Here is a 21,749-nt window from a genome sequence, read left to right on the forward strand (position 1 = left end):
TTGTGTTTATATGAATAAATTCTCTCTTTTAAGCCTTTGATAGAGTTGTATTAAATAAACTGATGGTTTATTTCTCAGGAACCTCAGGAGCTCGTTAAGTCAGAGAGCTGAAGAGGTGGCTCTGGGTCTGAGCACCTAGGCACTGAATGTTGATGCAGCTTCTGCAGTGTCTTGCTTCCCTTTTGCAGTTTGATTTTCATTGTGATGGAGTTGAAGAAGTCTCCTCTAAGCTGTTGCTTTTGAACAATAAAGGGTTTTTTAAAGTTAATTTTCATTGTCTGTTTTGCCCTGGATATCCCAAGTGCAGTGTGACGCTGAGAGGAGGTGGTATCAGAAGAGCCTGCTCATGGCCTTGTCCAGTGATGCTTTCAGCTATGTGCCCAGGAATGGGTATCTCTCAACCTCTCCAATCCCTATTCTGGTGTTGTATCACCAGAATACAAAAAATTACACAAATGCATTTCTTCTTTTGTGTTTGAATTCCCTGTATTCCAGCTTGTGTCATTACCACCGCTCCTGTTTTTGTCTGAGAGTGATTTAGTTCCTTCAGCTGCCTCAGAAAAGACAGAACCAACGAGGTCCTCATTCCTGACATTGCAGGATACTTCTGGATAGGAGCATTAGGGGGACAGTGGTACAGTGTGGAAGTTTCGTCTTGAGGGGTCCTGCTGTGTACCTGAATATATAAGAGAGCTGGTGGAAAAGCTCACCAAGCCGCTGCCCGTAATTTACAATCAGTCCTGGCTGACAAAGGAGGCCCCAGGAACCCGGAGTGTGGCCAGTGTTACGCTTATCTTCAGGAAGGGTCAGAAGTGGAATCCAGGGAGCTACGGGCCTGTCAGCCTGACCTTGGTGCTTGGGGAAGCTCATGGAGATCATCTTGAGTGCCCATCACATGGCACCTCCAGGAGATCCAGGGGATCATGCCCAGCCAGCATGGGTTTGTCAAAGGCGTAACCGCCCGACCCAATCTCCTTCTGTAACACAGTGCCCCTCTTAGTGGACGAGGGAAAGTCCAGAAACGTTGACTTCCTGCACTTTGGAATAAAGTCTTTAACACTGTGTCCCACAGAACTCTCCTGGAGACACCAGCTGCTTGTGGCTTTGACGCTCTGTTCTTGAGTTAAAAACTGGCTGCTGGCCTGGCCCAGAGAGTGCTGGTGAATGGAATTCCTTGCAGCAGGCAGCTGGTCCCTAGTGGTGTCCCCCAGGACTCTGTACTGAGGGCTCTGTACTGTACTGTTTTTTACCTTTGTTGATGATCTGAGCTCTTGAGGGAATCCAAGAGCTCCTTTAGTCAGTTTGAGGACAACACCAAGCTGGGCGTGAGTGCTGTTCTGCTGGAGGGCAGGAAAGCTCTGCGGAAGGATCTGCACTGTCTTCTGGATCCACGGGCCAGGGCCAGTTGTGTGAGGTTCAACAAGGCCAAGTGCTGGGTCCTGCCCTTGGGTCACAGGAACCGCCTGCAGCTCCAGGCTGGGACAGCGTGTCTGGCAAACTGCTGGATGGGAGAGGACCTGGGGGTGCAGGTTTTCAAGAGCTGGACACGAGCTGGAGTGTGCCCAGGTGGCCAAGAAGGCCAATGGTACCGGGCTTGTGTCAGCAATGGTGTGGCCAGCAGGAGCCGGGCAGTGGCCAGCAGGAGCAGGGCAGTGGCCATCCCCCTGTGCTGGGGGCACTGGTGAGGCCACAGCTGGAATCTTGTGTTCAGCTTTGTTTCCTCACAGCAGGAAGGACACTGAGGTGCTGGATCATGTCCAGAGAAGGAAATGGAGCTGGGGAAGGGTCTGTAGAGCGAGTCATATGGGGAGCAGCTGAGGGAACTGGGTGAGTTTAGTGTGGGGAAAAGGAGGTTTGGGAGAACCGGATCACTCTGTACGATGATCTAGAAGAAAGTTATAACCATATGGGAATTGTTTTTTTCTCCCAGCAGCTAGCAATAGGAAAAAAAAGTGGCCTCAAGATGTCCCAGTGGAGGTTCAAGTTGGATATTAGGGAAAATTTCTTCACTGAAGGAGTGGTCAAGCATCGGAGCAGGCTCCCTGGGGAAGTGGTGGAGTCACCACCGCTGAAAGTGTTCAAAAATGGAGTAAATGTGGCGCTTCATTATATGGCTTAATGGTATTTGGTCAAAGGCTGGGCTTGATGATCTTGGTGGTCTTTTCCAACCTTAGTGATTCTATGAATCTCGATTTGGTCCTGTTGTTTTTTCACTCAGCTAAATGGGAAGCAATCAGTTGCGTTTGCACGGAGCAGTATCCTTGAAGCGACGCAGTGCTGGAGGTTGTTTGAGCCCAGGAAAACAATCTCTTTGTGGCATGCAGGAGAAGGCTGGAGCTGCTGACCTGGGGAGGTGCTTCTGGATTGATAGTTGGAGGGCGAAGGAGCAGCCGGTGCTGGTGATGTGTGGGCAGTTCCCTTCACGAGGAATGCTGTGCTGGTTGGTTTGGACCATATCGAGTTGGGGGTGTTTGGATGATGGATCTCTTTGCTTGCTAATGATGTGTTGGGGTGAATTGTCCAAATCTCTGCAGTCCTTTATGGGTCCCCTCCTTGCTTCTTTGAGGTGCACCTTGTCTGTGCCACCCTGTTTCTTCTAAGGCAGTGCTGTGGCATTGCAGAATGGTTATCTTTGGTGGGATGATGGTTTGGAGGTGGCTTTCAAGGCTTTGCATTATTGGAGGGTCTGGAAGGCAGAGCAAGGTGGTGGAAGAGAAGGAGGTATGCAGGGCAGGCATCATGCCATTTGGGGCAAATGGGTGCCCCAGTGGTCTGGCAGCTGTAAGAGGTGCCTGGGGGCTGCAGGACCACCATTCCCTGGGAGCGTGCTATCCATAGCCTTTGATCCAGGCAGGATGCATTGGCAAGATGGGCTGCAGGACAGAGACTCATCCCCTCACAGCCTGAGGGGACCATGTCTTTGCATGTCAGGTCTAAGCGTGGAGCACAGTGAGCACAGCTTAGCTTTTTCATTCTTTTTGGTTTTTACAAAAAGTCTTTATTTCTAACAAAAGAATAAATAAATAAATAAATAAATAAATGGCCAGCCAAAGAAATAAATAATCGACTAAGTTAATTAATGAGTTAAATAAGTAAGCAAACAGAGTTCTGTGATAAATAGTGATTGGCATTCCCACAGTAGTTCCCCAGTGTCCATGATCCCCTTGCCGTTCATCAGGTGAGGTTGCAGTCCGGATGAACGCGGTAATTCCACAGGTAACAATACCTTCTGTATCCCCAGTGTCTCGTAGGTGTCCATGAATGTGTAGCACAGAAATTTCCTCTTCCTTCCTCTCCAGTGCCTGTGGTTTGGGTGTGGGCTGTGCCACATACTGGCCCCAGTGCCAGCACGCTCATAGGCCTTTCCCCATCAGCTCATCGGTTGGAAGACGTGTGACTGGTACCAAGTGATCCCAGCCTGGGCTCCTGCTGTCACCACTCAATCCATGGCTACTGGTGCTGGCTGGCGATGGGTGTTTGTTCTCTGTGGGTTTAGTGGGGTCCAGAGCAGCTTGGTGCTTCATGCGCCGTATGAGTTTGTCCACGTGTTGTAAGCAGACACGAGCTTCGAGGCGGACGTGGTCCCAGGCGCAGGCGCTGTGGCTGTGTGCCTGGAGAAAGGCGTGGATTTTCCCGAAGTACTTGTTGATGGTGAGCCGCGGGTCGCTTGGTCCTTTGAAGAGCAGGGGGTCGTTGGGGAGGCATTGATTGAGGTGGTGGATGTGGTGCTGCAGTTTGTTGAGGAGGAGGTTGCGAGCGTGGCTGGGCCAGTACTGGCGGGTGCTGTTGGAGCTGAGGGTGTGGAAGAGGCGCTGGAGGATGCGCAGGGCGGTGGCGGCGGCTTGGTGCGGGCCGAGGTTGGGGTGGAGGAGGGTGTCGGGGAAGAAGGGCGGCTCTTGGAGGCGGCAGGGCTGTGTGTGGCTGGGAGGCATGTCCTGGAGGAGGCGGAGTGCGTCGCCGGGGAAGGTGTCGTCGTGTGTCCAGAGGCGTTGGCAGGCGAGGCTGGTGGCCAGAGCGGCGAGGAGGAGCAGGAGCGGCGGTGCGGCGTGCGGCAGCCGTGGCTGTGTGGCTGTGGGCACAGCCATGCTGGGTCTGCGGGTGCTGTCGGGTGGTGCTGGGCAGGAGGAGCCCGGTGAGGCTCGGTGGTGCTGCTGCTGCTGGTGGCTGTGGCTGGGGCGCTGCCGGCTTTGTACGGCGGCAGCTTTCCCTTCATCGCTTTCTGATTGCCGGGAGTTTCCGGCCGTGCTTTCCAGTCTGTGCTGGTGGCTGCGGTGGTCTTGGGCAGTGTTTTGTTGGGGTGGCCGTGGTTGAGGATTGTGGTGGCAGCGGTGTGCTGGGGCAGAGTGTCAGTCATGGCTGGAAGGGGTTGTGAAAGCTCTGGGCCAGAGGCGCTGGGGGGTCAGGTGCGTTGGGGAGGGTGTTGGGCGATCCTTTCACTTGCCGAGCCAGCTGCAAGGTCTGTGCTGTTGAGCTGAGTCTCTGTTTGTGCCCAAGCATCGTTTCCACTTGCAAAGCCCTGGTTTTGGTTGTGGTCACTTTTCCTTTCACTTTGAGGCTTGCCTTTAATTTCATCTTAGCCACTGTTTTCCTTTTGTGGTTGCAAGGGATGTGCGGTGATGTCAGTGGGTGAGGGCCGGCGTTTCCCCTCCTGCGGTTAACGCCCAGAGGCACTGGCAGGGTTCAAGGGGCTGTCTGTGCATGTGGGTCTTGGAGGCCTGAGTGTGTCCTTGCAAGGAGGCACTGCACCTGCTGTGTTTGGGAGGAGCGAGCCACAAGGCAGGCAAGAAAGGCTGAGTGAAGAAGTCGCGGAAAGGGAAAGCTTTTGCTGTTACTGTCGCGCTTGGTGCCATGGCTGTGGCCCCGGAGCATCGGTCTGCTTTTGAGATCCATGCCTCAGTGGCTGAGGTGGCCAGAGGTCAAAGGAGGACATTCCCCCATGAAAGAAATGGGGTTGCGCTTTGGGACTGCTGGAGCCCTTGCTCGGAGCAGCGCGTCCTGTTCAGGGCTCTTTAGTCTATGAGAGGTGTGGTGTCCTTGGAAGGTGATGGCTCTGAAAATGCACGGGGGTCCAGAGGCCGTGACCTGTGAGAAAGGCTGAGGGAGTTTGTCTTCTTTGGCTGGAGTATTGTAGGTTTGCCAGTAGTTTCAGATGCCTTTCCAAAAATGCACAAAATCTGTGGCAAGGTGAAGAGATGTTTGGGGTGTGCAGAGACTTGCAAGGGGATGATCCCTCTGGCCTGGTGGAGAAATGGTGGGATTGTTGCTTGGAGCAGATCGTGGGATTTGAAAGTTTTAGGCCTTTGGGGGACAGAGAATTTGGAGGTGAGCGGTTGTTTGTCACCTTGTGCGTCAGTGATCTCCAGGCAGGCTGCCGAAGGCACACAAGGCAAATGCTGGGAGCCCTCGCGGAAAATCCCTGTAGATCCCCAGGCCAGTGTAGGAGAGGGTCGAGTTTGAGACCGTCGTGGCAACCTGAATGTGCACAAGTCCATGGAACCTGAAGAGGCTGATGCGTGAGCCGTGAGGGAACTGTCAGATGGAGCTGCTGGGCCACAGTGCCTGGTTTTTGAAATCTGGTGTCCGTCAGTTGAAGTTCCCAGTAAGTGGTAGAAGGGAGGTATAAGCCTCCCTTTGTATAAGGGGAAAAGCAGAAGAGTGTGGGAACTACAGAGCAGTCCGGCTGAGCGCAGTGTCAGGCAAGAAGATGAGGCTGTTGTGCTTGGTCACCAGATTCAGCTAAGGCCTAGGGAAAACCAAGAGGTGGTCGGTAATGGGGAGCATGGCATTCCAATTGCGTAGTCACCATTCCTGGTGATTTTTTGTGATGTTCTATGGCTACGGCTACAGAGCAGTGGTGGATAGGGGCAGAGCAAGTGAGCTTGTGTGCCTGGGCTTGAGCAAAGTGCTGGGCCGTGTCCTGCATCCTTGTCTGTGAGTCAGAGAGGCATGGATTGGATGGATGGAGCACGTTGTGGATAAAGCAGATGAGGTGCAGCGGTGCTCCCCAGCCTTTGCGTGTTTTTCTTTTTGGGACTCTGTGGTGGTGGCCAACCGCTGGCAGTGTTTTTCCAAGAGTTTGCTACAGCATCTTGCTTGGTCAGGTGCCATTGAGAAGAGTGGGCAGAGGCGGTTTGGAGGAAGGCTTGGGGTAGGTGTGGAGTGAGGATGGCTTTGGCTGGCCCAGAGACTGGTTGCTGTGCTAGAGAGATGAGAGGCAATGGCAAGTGTTTTGTTGTAGGTCTTTATTTTCAGCGGCATAAATAAGTGAATAAGTAGAAAAATAAATACATGTATCAATAAATAAAGAAACAAATAAATAAATCAGTCTAGAAATAAGTGGAGAAAGTCCTTTGCCCGTATCACTGGGAGAGGCTGAATCAATGGGAGAGAGAGTGGTTGGGGGCTGCGGGTGGCGTGCGGTTGTTGCAGCCCTGTCTCTGGTCCCAGGTGAGAGGAGGCGTGGGGTTGGAGGTGGGTTTGGGTGGTAGGTGTGGGTTGGAGTGTGGGTGTCTGCGCTAGCGGCGCCTGGCACGTGTGAGGTTGTGGAGGTGCCGTAAAGAGGCACGAGCTTCGAGGCGGAGGTGGTCCCAGGCGCTGTGGCTGTGGGTGTGGAGGGAGGGGTGGGTGTCCCTGAAGTACTTGTTGATGGCGAGCCGCGGGCTGCGTGGTCCTTTGGAGAGCAGGGCGTTGTCGGGGAGGCGTTGCTCCAGGTGGTGGATGTGGTGCTGCAGTTTGTTGAGGAGGAGGTTGCGAGCGTGGCTGGGCCAGTGCTGGCGGGTGCTGTTGGAGCTGAGGGTGTGGAAGAGGCGCTGGAGGATGCGCAGGGCGGTGGCGGCGGCTTGGTGCGGGCCGAGGTTGGGGTGGAGGAGGGTGTCGGGGAAGAAGGGCGGCTCTTGGAGGCGGCAGGGCTGTGTGTGGCTGGGAGGCATGTCCTGGAGGAGGCGGAGTGCGTCGCCGGGGAAGGTGTCGTCGTGTGTCCAGAGGCGTTGGCAGGCGAGGAGGAGGAGTAGGAGCGGCGTGCGGCAGCCGTGGCTGTGTGGCTGTGGGCACAGCCACGCTGGGTCTGCGGGTGCTGTCGGGTGGTGCTGGGCAGGAGGAGCCCGGTGAGGCTCGGTGGTGCTGCTGGCTGTGGCTGGGGCGCTGCCGGCTTTGTACGGCGGCAGCTTTCCCTTCATCGCTTTCTGATTGCCGGGAGTTTCCGGCCGTGCTTTCCAGTCTGTGCTGGTGGCTGTGGTGGTCTTGGGCAGTGTTTTCTTGGGTTGACTGTGGCTGGCGATGGTGTTGTTAATTCTCTTTTTGCCTTTAGAGGTTGCCTCTTGCCTGTTGGTTGTGGTGTAGTGGAACCCTACGTTAGTGCCACATCATGTATTTGCAATGATGTTGTGTGTTTCTTGTGGTTTTCCTTTCTCTCTGGGGTCGTCTCTCGTTCATCATATGTTCCGCTGAATTTCTTTTATTGCCCTTTACAGGACACTGCATCAATTGTAGTATCGTATCTTGGGCTTCTCCCTTTTTTCTAAAGCTATGTCTGATGTTGAACAGACTTTTTCGTTTTGGAGAGTGCTGAAGTCAAATCTCGCTGAACTCTTCTAAAGTTTAATATTTTGAAGATTTTTCAAGTAGTGTTTCCTTACTGATTTTTGCACGCTTGTCAGTATGTGTCAGCTTGGTTCCTAGTGTTGAAAAAGGAAGTAGTGGTACTTGTAAGTATCTAGTAAGTAACTCGTAAATTTCTGTTAAGTTGCTGAGCTGATTGAGCTGTTGCAGCTTTTAATGCATTTGGGTCAATCATTTTTTCCCGTAAATTCTAGTTGCAGACCTTTACTGCCGGGGTATTCAGCACAAGCCTTCTATTAGTGTGCCTGGAGATTCGTCCCTTGAGTGGGGACACACCTCTAGGTTATTGCTTGAGGTAAAACAAAAGTAATTGGATTAATTACCTTTTTCTGTAGTTTGTTATTAATCTGGCTTTCAAAGGATTGGGGTAGTGGAGCACTGTACAAGTAGTTACCACTGTCTGTAATGGATCATAGATAATTCTGATCAAAATTATTTGAGTATTGTCATGATTAATTTGAATTATTTGTTTTTCCCATATTTCCCATATATTTCCTCGATAGACGTGTAAACAAATATTTCTCTCATCTTGCAGGACAAATTTGTATAAAAGGTCAATTACACATATATAATTCTTTTGAGATGAACCATTTACCTACTGTGGGCCTAGGATTGTATTAAGCTGCCTCCAGACTTCTCTAAGAAGGAGTTTAGCAAGCAAGGAGGCATTTTGTGAACCTCAGTGGGAAGCCTTCCCTGATAAATGTTGTCGGAAGCTTCCATTCTGCCTGGGACACTTCCCAAGTCTTTTTGTAGTTCCCATTAGATTTTTCTGGTTTTTTTACCTACACTATGCTTGTTTTCTTTGTGTTTATATGAATAAATTCTCTCTTTTAAGCCTTTGATAGAGTTGTATTAAATAAACTGATGGTTTATTTCTCAGGAACCTCAGGAGCTCGTTAAGTCAGAGAGCTGAAGAGGTGGCTCTGGGTCTGAGCACCTAGGCACTGAATGTTGATGCAGCTTCTGCAGTGTCTTGCTTCCCTTTTGCAGTTTGATTTTCATTGTGATGGAGTTGAAGAAGTCTCCTCTAAGCTGTTGCTTTTGAACAATAAAGGGTTTTTTAAAGTTAATTTTCATTGTCTGTTTTGCCCTGGATATCCCAAGTGCAGTGTGACGCTGAGAGGAGGTGGTATCAGAAGAGCCTGCTCATGGCCTTGTCCAGTGATGCTTTCAGCTATGTGCCCAGGAATGGGTATCTCTCAACCTCTCCAATCCCTATTCTGGTGTTGTATCACCAGAATACAAAAAATTACACAAATGCATTTCTTCTTTTGTGTTTGAATTCCCTGTATTCCAGCTTGTGTCATTACCACCGCTCCTGTTTTTGTCTGAGAGTGATTTAGTTCCTTCAGCTGCCTCAGAAAAGACAGAACCAACGAGGTCCTCATTCCTGACATTGCAGGATACTTCTGGATAGGAGCATTAGGGGGACAGTGGTACAGTGTGGAAGTTTCGTCTTGAGGGGTCCTGCTGTGTACCTGAATATATAAGAGAGCTGGTGGAAAAGCTCACCAAGCCGCTGCCCGTAATTTACAATCAGTCCTGGCTGACAAAGGAGGCCCCAGGAACCCGGAGTGTGGCCAGTGTTACGCTTATCTTCAGGAAGGGTCAGAAGTGGAATCCAGGGAGCTACGGGCCTGTCAGCCTGACCTTGGTGCTTGGGGAAGCTCATGGAGATGATCTTGAGTGCCCATCACATGGCACCTCCAGGAGATCCAGGGGATCATGCCCAGCCAGCATGGGTTTGTCAAAGGCGTAACCGCCCGACCCAATCTCCTTCTGTAACACAGTGCCCCTCTTAGTGGACGAGGGAAAGTCCAGAAACGTTGACTTCCTGCACTTTGGAATAAAGTCTTTAACACTGTGTCCCACAGAACTCTCCTGGAGACACCAGCTGCTTGTGGCTTTGACGCTCTGTTCTTGAGTTAAAAACTGGCTGCTGGCCTGGCCCAGAGAGTGCTGGTGAATGGAATTCCTTGCAGCAGGCAGCTGGTCCCTAATGGTGTCCCCCAGGACTCCGTACTGAGGGCTCTGTACTGTACTGTTTTTTACCTTTGGTGATGATCTGAGCTCTTGAGGGAATCCAAGAGCTCCTTTAGTCAGTTTGAGGACAACATCAAGCTGGGCGTGAGTGCTGTTCTGCTGGAGGGCAGGAAAGCTCTGCGGAAGGATCTGCACTGTCTTCTGGATCCACGGGCCAGGGCCAGTTGTGTGAGGTTCAACAAGGCCAAGTGCTGGGTCCTGCCCTTGGGTCACAGGAACCGCCTGCAGCTCCAGGCTGGGACAGCGTGTCTGGCAAACTGCTGGATGGGAGAGGACCTGGGGGTGCAGGTTTTCAAGGGCTGGACACGAGCTGGAGTGTGCCCAGGTGGCCAAGAAGGCCAATGGCACCGGGCTTGTGTCAGCAATGGTGTGGCCAGCAGGAGCCGGGCAGTGGCCAGCAGGAGCAGGGCAGTGGCCATCCCCCTGTGCTGGGGGCACTGGTGAGGCCACAGCTGGAATCTTGTGTTCAGCTTTGTTTCCTCACAGCAGGAAGGACACTGAGGTGCTGGATCATGTCCAGAGAAGGAAATGGAGCTGGGGAAGGGTCTGTAGAGCGAGTCATATGGGGAGCAGCTGAGGGAACTGGGTGAGTTTAGTGTGGGGAAAAGGAGGTTTGGGAGAACCGGATCACTCTGTACGATGATCTAGAAGAAAGTTATAACCATATGGGAATTGTTTTTTTCTCCCAGCAGCTAGCAATAGGAAAAAAAAGTGGCCTCAAGATGTCCCAGTGGAGGTTCAAGTTGGATATTAGGGAAAATTTCTTCACTGAAGGAGTGGTCAAGCATCGGAGCAGGCTCCCTGGGGAAGTGGTGGAGTCACCACCGCTGAAAGTGTTCAAAAATGGAGTAAATGTGGCGCTTCATTATATGGCTTAATGGTATTTGGTCAAAGGCTGGGCTTGATGATCTTGGAGGTCTTTTCCAACCTTAGTGATTCTATGAATCTCGATTTGGTCCTGTTGTTTTTTCACTCAGCTAAATGGGAAGCAATCAGTTGCGTTTGCACGGAGCAGTATCCTTGAAGCGACGCAGTGCTGGAGGTTGTTTGAGCCCAGGAAAACAATCTCTTTGTGGCATGCAGGAGAAGGCTGGAGCTGCTGACCTGGGGAGGTGCTTCTGGATTGATAGTTGGAGGGCGAAGGAGCAGCCGGTGCTGGTGATGTGTGGGCAGTTCCCTTCACGAGGAATGCTGTGCTGGTTGGTTTGGACCATATCGAGTTGGGGGTGTTTGGATGATGGATCTCTTTGCTTGCTAATGATGTGTTGGGGTGAATTGTCCAAATCTCTGCAGTCCTTTATGGGTCCCCTCCTTGCTTCTTTGAGGTGCACCTTGTCTATGCCACCCTGTTTCTTCTAAGGCAGTGCTGTGGCATTGCAGAATGGTTATCTTTGGTGGGATGATGGTTTGGAGGTGGCTTTCAAGGCTTTGCATTATTGGAGGGTCTGGAAGGCAGAGCAAGGTGGTGGAAGAGAAGGAGGTATGCAGGGCAGGCATCATGCCATTTGGGGCAAATGGGTGCCCCAGTGGTCTGGCAGCTGTAAGAGGTGCCTGGGGGCTGCAGGACCACCATTCCCTGGGAGCGTGCTATCCATAGCCTTTGATCCAGGCAGGATGCATTGGCAAGATGGGCTGCAGGACAGAGACTCATCCCCTCACAGCCTGAGGGGACCATGTCTTTGCATGTCAGGTCTAAGCGTGGAGCACAGTGAGCACAGCTTAGCTTTTTCATTCTTTTTGGTTTTTACAAAAAGTCTTTATTTCTAACAAAAGAATAAATAAATAAATAAATAAATAAATGGCCAGCCAAAGAAAGAAATAATCGACTAAGTTAATTAATGAGTTAAATAAGTAAGCAAACAGAGTTCTGTGATAAATAGTGATTGGCATTCCCACAGTAGTTCCCCAGTGTCCATGATCCCCTTGCCGTTCATCAGGTGAGGTTGCAGTCCGGATGAACGCGGTAATTCCACAGGTAACAATACCTTCTGTATCCCCAGTGTCTCGTAGGTGTCCATGAATGTGTAGCACAGAAATTTCCTCTTCCTTCCTCTCCAGTGCCTGTGGTTTGGGTGTGGGCTGTGCCACATACTGGCCCCAGTGCCACCACGCTCATAGGCCTTTCCCCATCAGCTCATCGGTTGGAAGACGTGTGACTGGTACCAAGTGATCCCAGCCTGGGCTCCTGCTGTCACCACTCAATCCATGGCTACTGGTGCTGGCTGGCGATGGGTGTTTGTTCTCTGTGGGTTTAGTGGGGTCCAGAGCAGCTTGGTGCTTCATGCGCCGTATGAGTTTGTCCACGTGTTGTAAGCAGACACGAGCTTCGAGGCGGACGTGGTCCCAGGCGCAGGCGCTGTGGCTGTGTGCCTGGAGAAAGGCGTGGATTTTCCCGAAGTACTTGTTGATGGTGAGCCGCGGGTCGCTTGGTCCTTTGAAGAGCAGGGGGTCGTTGGGGAGGCATTGATTGAGGTGGTGGATGTGGTGCTGCAGTTTGTTGAGGAGGAGGTTGCGAGCGTGGCTGGGCCAGTGCTGGCGGGTGCTGTTGGAGCTGAGGGTGTGGAAGAGGCGCTGGAGGATGCGCAGGGCGGTGGCGGCGGCTTGGTGCGGGCCGAGGTTGGGGTGGAGGAGGGTGTCGGGGAAGAAGGGCGGCTCTTGGAGGCGGCAGGGCTGTGTGTGGCTGGGAGGCATGTCCTGGAGGAGGCGGAGTGCGTCGCCGGGGAAGGTGTCGTCGTGTGTCCAGAGGCGTTGGCAGGCGAGGCTGGTGGCCAGAGCGGCGAGGAGGAGCAGGAGCGGCGGTGCGGCGTGCAGCAGCCGTGGCTGCGTGGCTGTGGGCACAGCCATGCTGGGTCTGCGGGTGCTGTCGGGTGGTGCTGGGCAGGAGGAGCCCGGTGAGGCTCGGTGGTGCTGCTGCTGCTGGTGGCTGTGGCTGGGGCGCTGCCGGCTTTGTACGGCGGCAGCTTTCCCTTCATCGCTTTCTGATTGCCGGGAGTTTCCGGCCGTGCTTTCCAGTCTGTGCTGGTGGCTGCGGTGGTCTTGGGCAGTGTTTTGTTGGGGTGGCCGTGGTTGAGGATTGTGGTGGCAGCGGTGTGCTGGGGCAGAGTGTCAGTCATGGCTGGAAGGGGTTGTGAAAGCTCTGGGCCAGAGGCGCTGGGGGGTCAGGTGCGTTGGGGAGGGTGTTGGGCGATCCTTTCACTTGCCGAGCCAGCTGCAAGGTCTGTGCTGTTGAGCTGAGTCTCTGTTTGTGCCCAAGCATCGTTTCCACTTGCAAAGCCCTGGTTTTGGTTGTGGTCACTTTTCCTTTCACTTTGAGGCTTGCCTTTAATTTCATCTTAGCCACTGTTTTCCTTTTGTGGTTGCAAGGGATGTGCGGTGATGTCAGTGGGTGAGGGCCGGCGTTTCCCCTCCTGCGGTTAACGCCCAGAGGCACTGGCAGGGTTCAAGGGGCTGTCTGTGCATGTGGGTCTTGGAGGCCTGAGTGTGTCCTTGCAAGGAGGCACTGCACCTGCTGTGTTTGGGAGGAGCGAGCCACAAGGCAGGCAAGAAAGGCTGAGTGAAGAAGTCGCGGAAAGGGAAAGCTTTTGCTGTTACTGTCGCGCTTGGTGCCATGGCTGTGGCCCCGGAGCATCGGTCTGCTTTTGAGATCCATGCCTCAGTGGCTGAGGTGGCCAGAGGTCAAAGGAGGACATTCCCCCATGAAAGAAATGGGGTTGTGCTTTGGGACTGCTGGAGCCCTTGCTCGGAGCAGCGCGTCCTGTTCAGGGCTCTTTAGTCTATGAGAGGTGTGGTGTCCTTGGAAGGTGATGGCTCTGAAAATGCACGGGGGTCCAGAGGCCGTGACCTGTGAGAAAGGCTGAGGGAGTTTGTCTTCTTTGGCTGGAGTATTGTAGGTTTGCCAGTAGTTTCAGATGCCTTTCCAAAAATGCACAAAATCTGTGGCAAGGTGAAGAGATGTTTGGGGTGTGCAGAGACTTGCAAGGGGATGATCCCTCTGGCCTGGTGGAGAAATGGTGGGATTGTTGCTTGGAGCAGATCGTGGGATTTGAAAGTTTTAGGCCTTTGGGGGACAGAGAATTTGGAGGTGAGCGGTTGTTTGTCACCTTGTGCGTCAGTGATCTCCAGGCAGGCTGCCGAAGGCACACAAGGCAAATGCTGGGAGCCCTCGCGGAAAATCCCTGTAGATCCCCAGGCCAGTGTAGGAGAGGGTCGAGTTTGAGACCGTCGTGGCAACCTGAATGTGCACAAGTCCATGGAACCTGAAGAGGCTGATGCGTGAGCCGTGAGGGAACTGTCAGATGGAGCTGCTGGGCCACAGTGCCTGGTTTTTGAAATCTGGTGTCCGTCAGTTGAAGTTCCCAGTAAGTGGTAGAAGGGAGGTATAAGCCTCCCTTTGTATAAGGGGAAAAGCAGAAGAGTGTGGGAACTACAGAGCAGTCCGGCTGAGCGCAGTGTCAGGCAAGAAGATGAGGCTGTTGTGCTTGGTCACCAGATTCAGCTAAGGCCTAGGGAAAACCAAGAGGTGGTCGGTAATGGGGAGCATGGCATTCCAATTGCGTAGTCACCATTCCTGGTGATTTTTTGTGATGTTCTATGGCTACGGCTACAGAGCAGTGGTGGATAGGGGCAGAGCAAGTGAGCTTGTGTGCCTGGGCTTGAGCAAAGTGCTGGGCCGTGTCCTGCATCCTTGTCTGTGAGTCAGAGAGGCATGGATTGGATGGATGGAGCACGTTGTGGATAAAGCAGATGAGGTGCAGCGGTGCTCCCCAGCCTTTGCGTGTTTTTCTTTTTGGGACTCTGTGGTGGTGGCCAACCGCTGGCAGTGTTTTTCCAAGAGTTTGCTACAGCATCTTGCTTGGTCAGGTGCCATTGAGAAGAGTGGGCAGAGGCGGTTTGGAGGAAGGCTTGGGGTAGGTGTGGAGTGAGGATGGCTTTGGCTGGCCCAGAGACTGGTTGCTGTGCTAGAGAGATGAGAGGCAATGGCAAGTGTTTTGTTGTAGGTCTTTATTTTCAGCGGCATAAATAAGTGAATAAGTAGAAAAATAAATACATGTATCAATAAATAAAGAAACAAATAAATAAATCAGTCTAGAAATAAGTGGAGAAAGTCCTTTGCCCGTATCACTGGGAGAGGCTGAATCAATGGGAGAGAGAGTGGTTGGGGGCTGCGGGTGGCGTGCGGTTGTTGCAGCCCTGTCTCTGGTCCCAGGTGAGAGGAGGCGTGGGGTTGGAGGTGGGTTTGGGTGGTAGGTGTGGGTTGGAGTGTGGGTGTCTGCGCTAGCGGCGCCTGGCACGTGTGAGGTTGTGGAGGTGCCGTAAAGAGGCACGAGCTTCGAGGCGGAGGTGGTCCCAGGCGCTGTGGCTGTGGGTGTGGAGGGAGGGGTGGGTGTCCCTGAAGTACTTGTTGATGGCGAGCCGCGGGCTGCGTGGTCCTTTGGAGAGCAGGGCGTTGTCGGGGAGGCGTTGCTCCAGGTGGTGGATGTGGTGCTGCAGTTTGTTGAGGAGGAGGTTGCGAGCGTGGCTGGGCCAGTGCTGGCGGGTGCTGTTGGAGCTGAGGGTGTGGAAGAGGCGCTGGAGGATGCGCAGGGCGGTGGCGGCGGCTTGGTGCGGGCCGAGGTTGGGGTGGAGGAGGGTGTCGGGGAAGAAGGGCGGCTCTTGGAGGCGGCAGGGCTGTGTGTGGCTGGGAGGCATGTCCTGGAGGAGGCGGAGTGCGTCGCCGGGGAAGGTGTCGTCGTGTGTCCAGAGGCGTTGGCAGGCGAGGAGGAGGAGTAGGAGCGGCGTGCGGCAGCCGTGGCTGTGTGGCTGTGGGCACAGCCACGCTGGGTCTGCGGGTGCTGTCGGGTGGTGCTGGGCAGGAGGAGCCCGGTGAGGCTCGGTGGTGCTGCTGGTGGCTGTGGCTGGGGCGCTGCCGGCTTTGTACGGCGGCAGCTTTCCCTTCATCGCTTTCTGATTGCCGGGAGTTTCCGGCCGTGCTTTCCAGTCTGTGCTGGTGGCTGTGGTGGTCTTGGGCAGTGTTTTCTTGGGTTGACTGTGGCTGGCGATGGTGTTGTTAATTCTCTTTTTGCCTTTAGAGGTTGCCTCTTGCCTGTTGGTTGTGGTGTAGTGGAACCCTACGTTAGTGCCACATCATGTATTTGCAATGATGTTGTGTGTTTCTTGTGGTTTTCCTTTCTCTCTGGGGTCGTCTCTCGTTCATCATATGTTCCGCTGAATTTCTTTTATTGCCCTTTACAGGACACTGCATCAATTGTAGTATCGTATCTTGGGCTTCTCCCTTTTTTCTAAAGCTATGTCTGATGTTGAACAGACTTTTTCGTTTTGGAGAGTGCTGAAGTCAAATCTCGCTGAACTCTTCTAAAGTTTAATATTTTGAAGATTTTTCAAGTAGTGTTTCCTTACTGATTTTTGCACGCTTGTCAGTATGTGTCAGCTTGGTTCCTAGTGTTGAAAAAGGAAGTAGTGGTACTTGTAAGTATCTAGTAAGTAACTCGTAAATTTCTGTTAAGTTGCTGAGCTGATTGAGCTGTTGCAGCTTTTAATGCATTTGGGTCAATCATTTTTTCCCGTAAATTCTAGTTGCAGACCTTTACTGCCGGGGTATTCAGCACAAGCCTTCTATTAGTGTGCCTGGAGATTCGTCCCTTGAGTGGGGACACACCTCTAGGTTATTGCTTGAGGTAAAACAAAAGTAATTGGATTAATTACCTTTTTCTGTAGTTTGTTATTAATCTGGCTTTCAAAGGATTGGGGTAGTGGAGCACTGTACAAGTAGTTACCACTGTCTGTAATGGATCATAGATAATTCTGATCAAAATTATTTGAGTATTGTCATGATTAATTTTAATTATTTGTTTTTCCCATATTTCCCATATATTTCCTCGATAGACGTGTAAACAAATATTTCTCTCATCTTGCAGGACAAATTTGTATAAAAGGTCAATTACACATATATAATTCTTTTGAGATGAACCATTTACCTACTGTGGGCCTAGGATTGTATTAAGCTGCCTCCAGACTTCTCTAAGAAGGAGTTTAGCAAGCAAGGAGGCATTTTGTGAACCTCAGTGGGAAGCCTTCCCTGATAAATGTTGTCGGAAGCTTCCATTCTGCCTGGGACACTTCCCAAGTCTTTTTGTAGTTCCCATTAGATTTTTCTGGTTTTTTTACCTACACTATGCTTGTTTTCTTTGTGTTTATATGAATAAATTCTCTCTTTTAAGCCTTTGATAGAGTTGTATTAAATAAACTGATGGTTTATTTCTCAGGAACCTCAGGAGCTCGTTAAGTCAGAGAGCTGAAGAGGTGGCTCTGGGTCTGAGCACCTAGGCACTGAATGTTGATGCAGCTTCTGCAGTGTCTTGCTTCCCTTTTGCAGTTTGATTTTCATTGTGATGGAGTTGAAGAAGTCTCCTCTAAGCTGTTGCTTTTGAACAATAAAGGGTTTTTTAAAGTTAATTTTCATTGTCTGTTTTGCCCTGGATATCCCAAGTGCAGTGTGACGCTGAGAGGAGGTGGTATCAGAAGAGCCTGCTCATGGCCTTGTCCAGTGATGCTTTCAGCTATGTGCCCAGGAATGGGTATCTCTCAACCTCTCCAATCCCTATTCTGGTGTTGTATCACCAGAATACAAAAAATTACACAAATGCATTTCTTCTTTTGTGTTTGAATTCCCTGTATTCCAGCTTGTGTCATTACCACCGCTCCTGTTTTTGTCTGAGAGTGATTTAGTTCCTTCAGCTGCCTCAGAAAAGACAGAACCAACGAGGTCCTCATTCCTGACATTGCAGGATACTTCTGGATAGGAGCATTAGGGGGACAGTGGTACAGTGTGGAAGTTTCGTCTTGAGGGGTCCTGCTGTGTACCTGAATATATAAGAGAGCTGGTGGAAAAGCTCACCAAGCCACTGCCCGTAATTTACAATCAGTCCTGGCTGACAAAGGAGGCCCCAGGAACCCGGAGTGTGGCCAGTGTTACGCTTATCTTCAGGAAGGGTCAGAAGTGGAATCCAGGGAGCTACGGGCCTGTCAGCCTGACCTTGGTGCTTGGGGAAGCTCATGGAGATGATCTTGAGTGCCCATCACATGGCACCTCCAGGAGATCCAGGGGATCATGCCCAGCCAGCATGGGTTTGTCAAAGGCGTAACCGCCCGACCCAATCTCCTTCTGTAACACAGTGCCCCTCTTAGTGGACGAGGGAAAGTCCAGAAACGTTGACTTCCTGCACTTTGGAATAAAGTCTTTAACACTGTGTCCCACAGAACTCTCCTGGAGACACCAGCTGCTTGTGGCTTTGACGCTCTGTTCTTGAGTTAAAAACTGGCTGCTGGCCTGGCCCAGAGAGTGCTGGTGAATGGAATTCCTTGCAGCAGGCAGCTGGTCCCTAATGGTGTCCCCCAGGACTCCGTACTGAGGGCTCTGTACTGTACTGTTTTTTACCTTTGGTGATGATCTGAGCTCTTGAGGGAATCCAAGAGCTCCTTTAGTCAGTTTGAGGACAACATCAAGCTGGGCGTGAGTGCTGTTCTGCTGGAGGGCAGGAAAGCTCTGCGGAAGGATCTGCACTGTCTTCTGGATCCACGGGCCAGGGCCAGTTGTGTGAGGTTCAACAAGGCCAAGTGCTGGGTCCTGCCCTTGGGTCACAGGAACCGCCTGCAGCTCCAGGCTGGGACAGCGTGTCTGGCAAACTGCTGGATGGGAGAGGACCTGGGGGTGCAGGTTTTCAAGGGCTGGACACGAGCTGGAGTGTGCCCAGGTGGCCAAGAAGGCCAATGGCACCGGGCTTGTGTCAGCAATGGTGTGGCCAGCAGGAGCCGGGCAGTGGCCAGCAGGAGCAGGGCAGTGGCCATCCCCCTGTGCTGGGGGCACTGGTGAGGCCACAGCTGGAATCTTGTGTTCAGCTTTGTTTCCTCACAGCAGGAAGGACACTGAGGTGCTGGATCATGTCCAGAGAAGGAAATGGAGCTGGGGAAGGGTCTGTAGAGCGAGTCATATGGGGAGCAGCTGAGGGAACTGGGTGAGTTTAGTGTGGGGAAAAGGAGGTTTGGGAGAACCGGATCACTCTGTACGATGATCTAGAAGAAAGTTATAACCATATGGGAATTGTTTTTTTCTCCCAGCAGCTAGCAATAGGAAAAAAAAGTGGCCTCAAGATGTCCCAGTGGAGGTTCAAGTTGGATATTAGGGAAAATTTCTTCACTGAAGGAGTGGTCAAGCATCGGAGCAGGCTCCCTGGGGAAGTGGTGGAGTCACCACCGCTGAAAGTGTTCAAAAATGGAGTAAATGTGGCGCTTCATTATATGGCTTAATGGTATTTGGTCAAAGGCTGGGCTTGATGATCTTGGAGGTCTTTTCCAACCTTAGTGATTCTATGAATCTCGATTTGGTCCTGTTGTTTTTTCACTCAGCTAAATGGGAAGCAATCAGTTGCGTTTGCACGGAGCAGTATCCTTGAAGCGACGCAGTGCTGGAGGTTGTTTGAGCCCAGGAAAACAATCTCTTTGTGGCATGCAGGAGAAGGCTGGAGCTGCTGACCTGGGGAGGTGCTTCTGGATTGATAGTTGGAGGGCGAAGGAGCAGCCGGTGCTGGTGATGTGTGGGCAGTTCCCTTCACGAGGAATGCTGTGCTGGTTGGTTTGGACCATATCGAGTTGGGGGTGTTTGGATGATGGATCTCTTTGCTTGCTAATGATGTGTTGGGGTGAATTGTCCAAATCTCTGCAGTCCTTTATGGGTCCCCTCCTTGCTTCTTTGAGGTGCACCTTGTCTATGCCACCCTGTTTCTTCTAAGGCAGTGCTGTGGCATTGCAGAATGGTTATCTTTGGTGGGATGATGGTTTGGAGGTGGCTTTCAAGGCTTTGCATTATTGGAGGGTCTGGAAGGCAGAGCAAGGTGGTGGAAGAGAAGGAGGTATGCAGGGCAGGCATCATGCCATTTGGGGCAAATGGGTGCCCCAGTGGTCTGGCAGCTGTAAGAGGTGCCTGGGGGCTGCAGGACCACCATTCCCTGGGAGCGTGCTATCCATAGCCTTTGATCCAGGCAGGATGCATTGGCAAGATGGGCTGCAGGACAGAGACTCATCCCCTCACAGCCTGAGGGGACCATGTCTTTGCATGTCAGGTCTAAGCGTGGAGCACAGTGAGCACAGCTTAGCTTTTTCATTCTTTTTGGTTTTTACAAAAAGTCTTTATTTCTAACAAAAGAATAAATAAATAAATAAATAAATAAATGGCCAGCCAAAGAAAGAAATAATCGACTAAGTTAATTAATGAGTTAAATAAGTAAGCAAACAGAGTTCTGTGATAAATAGTGATTGGCATTCCCACAGTAGTTCCCCAGTGTCCATGATCCCCTTGCCGTTCATCAGGTGAGGTTGCAGTCCGGATGAACGCGGTAATTCCACAGGTAACAATACCTTCTGTATCCCCAGTGTCTCGTAGGTGTCCATGAATGTGTAGCACAGAAATTTCCTCTTCCTTCCTCTCCAGTGCCTGTGGTTTGGGTGTGGGCTGTGCCACATACTGGCCCCAGTGCCACCACGCTCATAGGCCTTTCCCCATCAGCTCATCGGTTGGAAGACGTGTGACTGGTACCAAGTGATCCCAGCCTGGGCTCCTGCTGTCACCACTCAATCCATGGCTACTGGTGCTGGCTGGCGATGGGTGTTTGTTCTCTGTGGGTTTAGTGGGGTCCAGAGCAGCTTGGTGCTTCATGCGCCGTATGAGTTTGTCCACGTGTTGTAAGCAGACACGAGCTTCGAGGCGGACGTGGTCCCAGGCGCAGGCGCTGTGGCTGTGTGCCTGGAGAAAGGCGTGGATTTTCCCGAAGTACTTGTTGATGGTGAGCCGCGGGTCGCTTGGTCCTTTGAAGAGCAGGGGGTCGTTGGGGAGGCATTGATTGAGGTGGTGGATGTGGTGCTGCAGTTTGTTGAGGAGGAGGTTGCGAGCGTGGCTGGGCCAGTGCTGGCGGGTGCTGTTGGAGCTGAGGGTGTGGAAGAGGCGCTGGAGGATGCGCAGGGCGGTGGCGGCGGCTTGGTGCGGGCCGAGGTTGGGGTGGAGGAGGGTGTCGGGGAAGAAGGGCGGCTCTTGGAGGCGGCAGGGCTGTGTGTGGCTGGGAGGCATGTCCTGGAGGAGGCGGAGTGCGTCGCCGGGGAAGGTGTCGTCGTGTGTCCAGAGGCGTTGGCAGGCGAGGCTGGTGGCCAGAGCGGCGAGGAGGAGCAGGAGCGGCGGTGCGGCGTGCAGCAGCCGTGGCTGCGTGGCTGTGGGCACAGCCATGCTGGGTCTGCGGGTGCTGTCGGGTGGTGCTGGGCAGGAGGAGCCCGGTGAGGCTCGGTGGTGCTGCTGCTGCTGGTGGCTGTGGCTGGGGCGCTGCCGGCTTTGTACGGCGGCAGCTTTCCCTTCATCGCTTTCTGATTGCCGGGAGTTTCCGGCCGTGCTTTCCAGTCTGTGCTGGTGGCTGCGGTGGTCTTGGGCAGTGTTTTGTTGGGGTGGCCGTGGTTGAGGATTGTGGTGGCAGCGGTGTGCTGGGGCAGAGTGTCAGTCATGGCTGGAAGGGGTTGTGAAAGCTCTGGGCCAGAGGCGCTGGGGGGTCAGGTGCGTTGGGGAGGGTGTTGGGCGATCCTTTCACTTGCCGAGCCAGCTGCAAGGTCTGTGCTGTTGAGCTGAGTCTCTGTTTGTGCCCAAGCATCGTTTCCACTTGCAAAGCCCTGGTTTTGGTTGTGGTCACTTTTCCTTTCACTTTGAGGCTTGCCTTTAATTTCATCTTAGCCACTGTTTTCCTTTTGTGGTTGCAAGGGATGTGCGGTGATGTCAGTGGGTGAGGGCCGGCGTTTCCCCTCCTGCGGTTAACGCCCAGAGGCACTGGCAGGGTTCAAGGGGCTGTCTGTGCATGTGGGTCTTGGAGGCCTGAGTGTGTCCTTGCAAGGAGGCACTGCACCTGCTGTGTTTGGGAGGAGCGAGCCACAAGGCAGGCAAGAAAGGCTGAGTGAAGAAGTCGCGGAAGGGGAAAGCTTTTGCTGTTACTGTCGCGCTTGGTGCCATGGCTGTGGCCCCGGAGCATCGGTCTGCTTTTGAGATCCATGCCTCAGTGGCT

At 52.6% G+C, this 21,749-nt stretch overlaps 5 protein-coding genes across 30 annotated transcripts in view; 1 reads left to right on the plus strand and 4 right to left on the minus strand.

Annotated features, from left to right (window-relative positions):
- UBAP2 (ubiquitin associated protein 2) overlaps window positions 1-21,749 on the plus strand; it is a 252,161-nt gene that overhangs the window by 125,671 nt on the left and 104,741 nt on the right. The window lies entirely within an intron of this gene.
- LOC144248250 (interferon-like) lies at window positions 3,173-4,235 on the minus strand. Its single transcript, XM_077790221.1, has one exon. It carries the CDS (start codon window positions 4,083-4,085, stop codon window positions 3,354-3,356), a length of 732 nt encoding a protein of 243 aa, XP_077646347.1. The 5' UTR covers window positions 4,086-4,235; the 3' UTR covers window positions 3,173-3,353.
- On the minus strand, window positions 11,776-12,507 carry LOC144248211 (interferon-like). The gene has a single exon (XM_077790154.1). It carries the CDS (start codon window positions 12,505-12,507, stop codon window positions 11,776-11,778), a length of 732 nt encoding a protein of 243 aa, XP_077646280.1.
- LOC144248212 (interferon-like) lies at window positions 14,933-15,600 on the minus strand. The gene has a single exon (XM_077790155.1). The coding sequence runs from the start codon at window positions 15,598-15,600 to the stop codon at window positions 14,938-14,940; it is 663 nt and encodes a 220-aa protein (XP_077646281.1). The 3' UTR covers window positions 14,933-14,937.
- On the minus strand, window positions 20,201-20,932 carry LOC144248213 (interferon-like). Its single transcript, XM_077790156.1, has one exon. It carries the CDS (start codon window positions 20,930-20,932, stop codon window positions 20,201-20,203), a length of 732 nt encoding a protein of 243 aa, XP_077646282.1.

This window comes from Lonchura striata, chromosome Z (assembly GCF_046129695.1).
Source record: "Lonchura striata isolate bLonStr1 chromosome Z, bLonStr1.mat, whole genome shotgun sequence".
Classification (NCBI taxonomy): domain Eukaryota; kingdom Metazoa; phylum Chordata; class Aves; order Passeriformes; family Estrildidae; genus Lonchura; species Lonchura striata.